This window comes from Octopus bimaculoides, chromosome 27, assembly GCF_001194135.2.
Source record: "Octopus bimaculoides isolate UCB-OBI-ISO-001 chromosome 27, ASM119413v2, whole genome shotgun sequence".
Taxonomy (NCBI): Eukaryota; Metazoa; Mollusca; class Cephalopoda; order Octopoda; family Octopodidae; genus Octopus; species Octopus bimaculoides.
In genome coordinates this window covers 18,821,439-18,822,185 of record NC_069007.1, presented here as the reverse complement: position 1 = coordinate 18,822,185, position 747 = coordinate 18,821,439, and the positions used below count along the sequence as shown (strand labels likewise).

The following is a 747-nucleotide window of genomic DNA, read 5'->3' as shown; positions in this document are numbered from 1 at the left end:
CATCATCATCGTCACCATCATCATCATCATCATCACCATCATCATCATCATCATCATCATCGTCGTCGTCGTCATCATCACCATCTTCATCATCATCGTCACCATCCTCATCATCATCATCATCATCATCATCATCATCATCATCATCACCATCATCATCATCATCATCACCACCACCACCATTATCATCATCGTCGTCGTCAATCCCCGCAGACGTTACTGTCTGCGGCGCTATGATTCTTAGGGCCCGGTTATCCGGTTTCCTACGGCAAAAAAAAGGTGACCCATATCACAACATTGCCTCTCTTGAGCGAGACGCCAGTTTGTCACGGGGTCGTCAACTTTTTACAGTTGAATGGACTGAAGCAACATGAAACGAAATACATTGTTTACGTTATTTACTTTATTTACATAATTCCTCATCTCTTAAATATAGAACTGTATTATGAAACGAAATGCTTTGCTCTTGAACACAGCACACTGCCAGATTAGTAACCGAACCCGCGATCTCGTGTCGTGAACCCAACGCCCTCACCATGGGGCCGCCACGCAGGGTTATTCATATACAGTTGAACGGACAGGAACCAGGTGAAATGAAGGGTCTTGTTCAAGAACGCTGATGTGAAATCTTGTGTTGAAATCGATTTTTGTTGCAGCTTGGGAGGGTCATCATGCCAATGATAAACACACGCACTGGTTTTGTCACTGCGTGTGTGTCTTATTGGCATAATGACCCTACCAACAAAC

The 747-nt window shown here is 44.2% G+C and overlaps 1 protein-coding gene across 1 annotated transcript in view; it reads left to right on the top strand.

Moving 5' to 3' along the window:
* Positions 1–747, top strand: part of LOC106877374 (uncharacterized) — a 101,948-nt gene that overhangs the window by 83,551 nt on the left and 17,650 nt on the right. Inside the window, exon 45 of the mRNA XM_052977151.1 lies at positions 477–588. Within this exon, the coding sequence (XP_052833111.1) occupies positions 477–588 (112 nt within the window). The remainder of the gene's footprint in view (positions 1–476; positions 589–747) is intronic.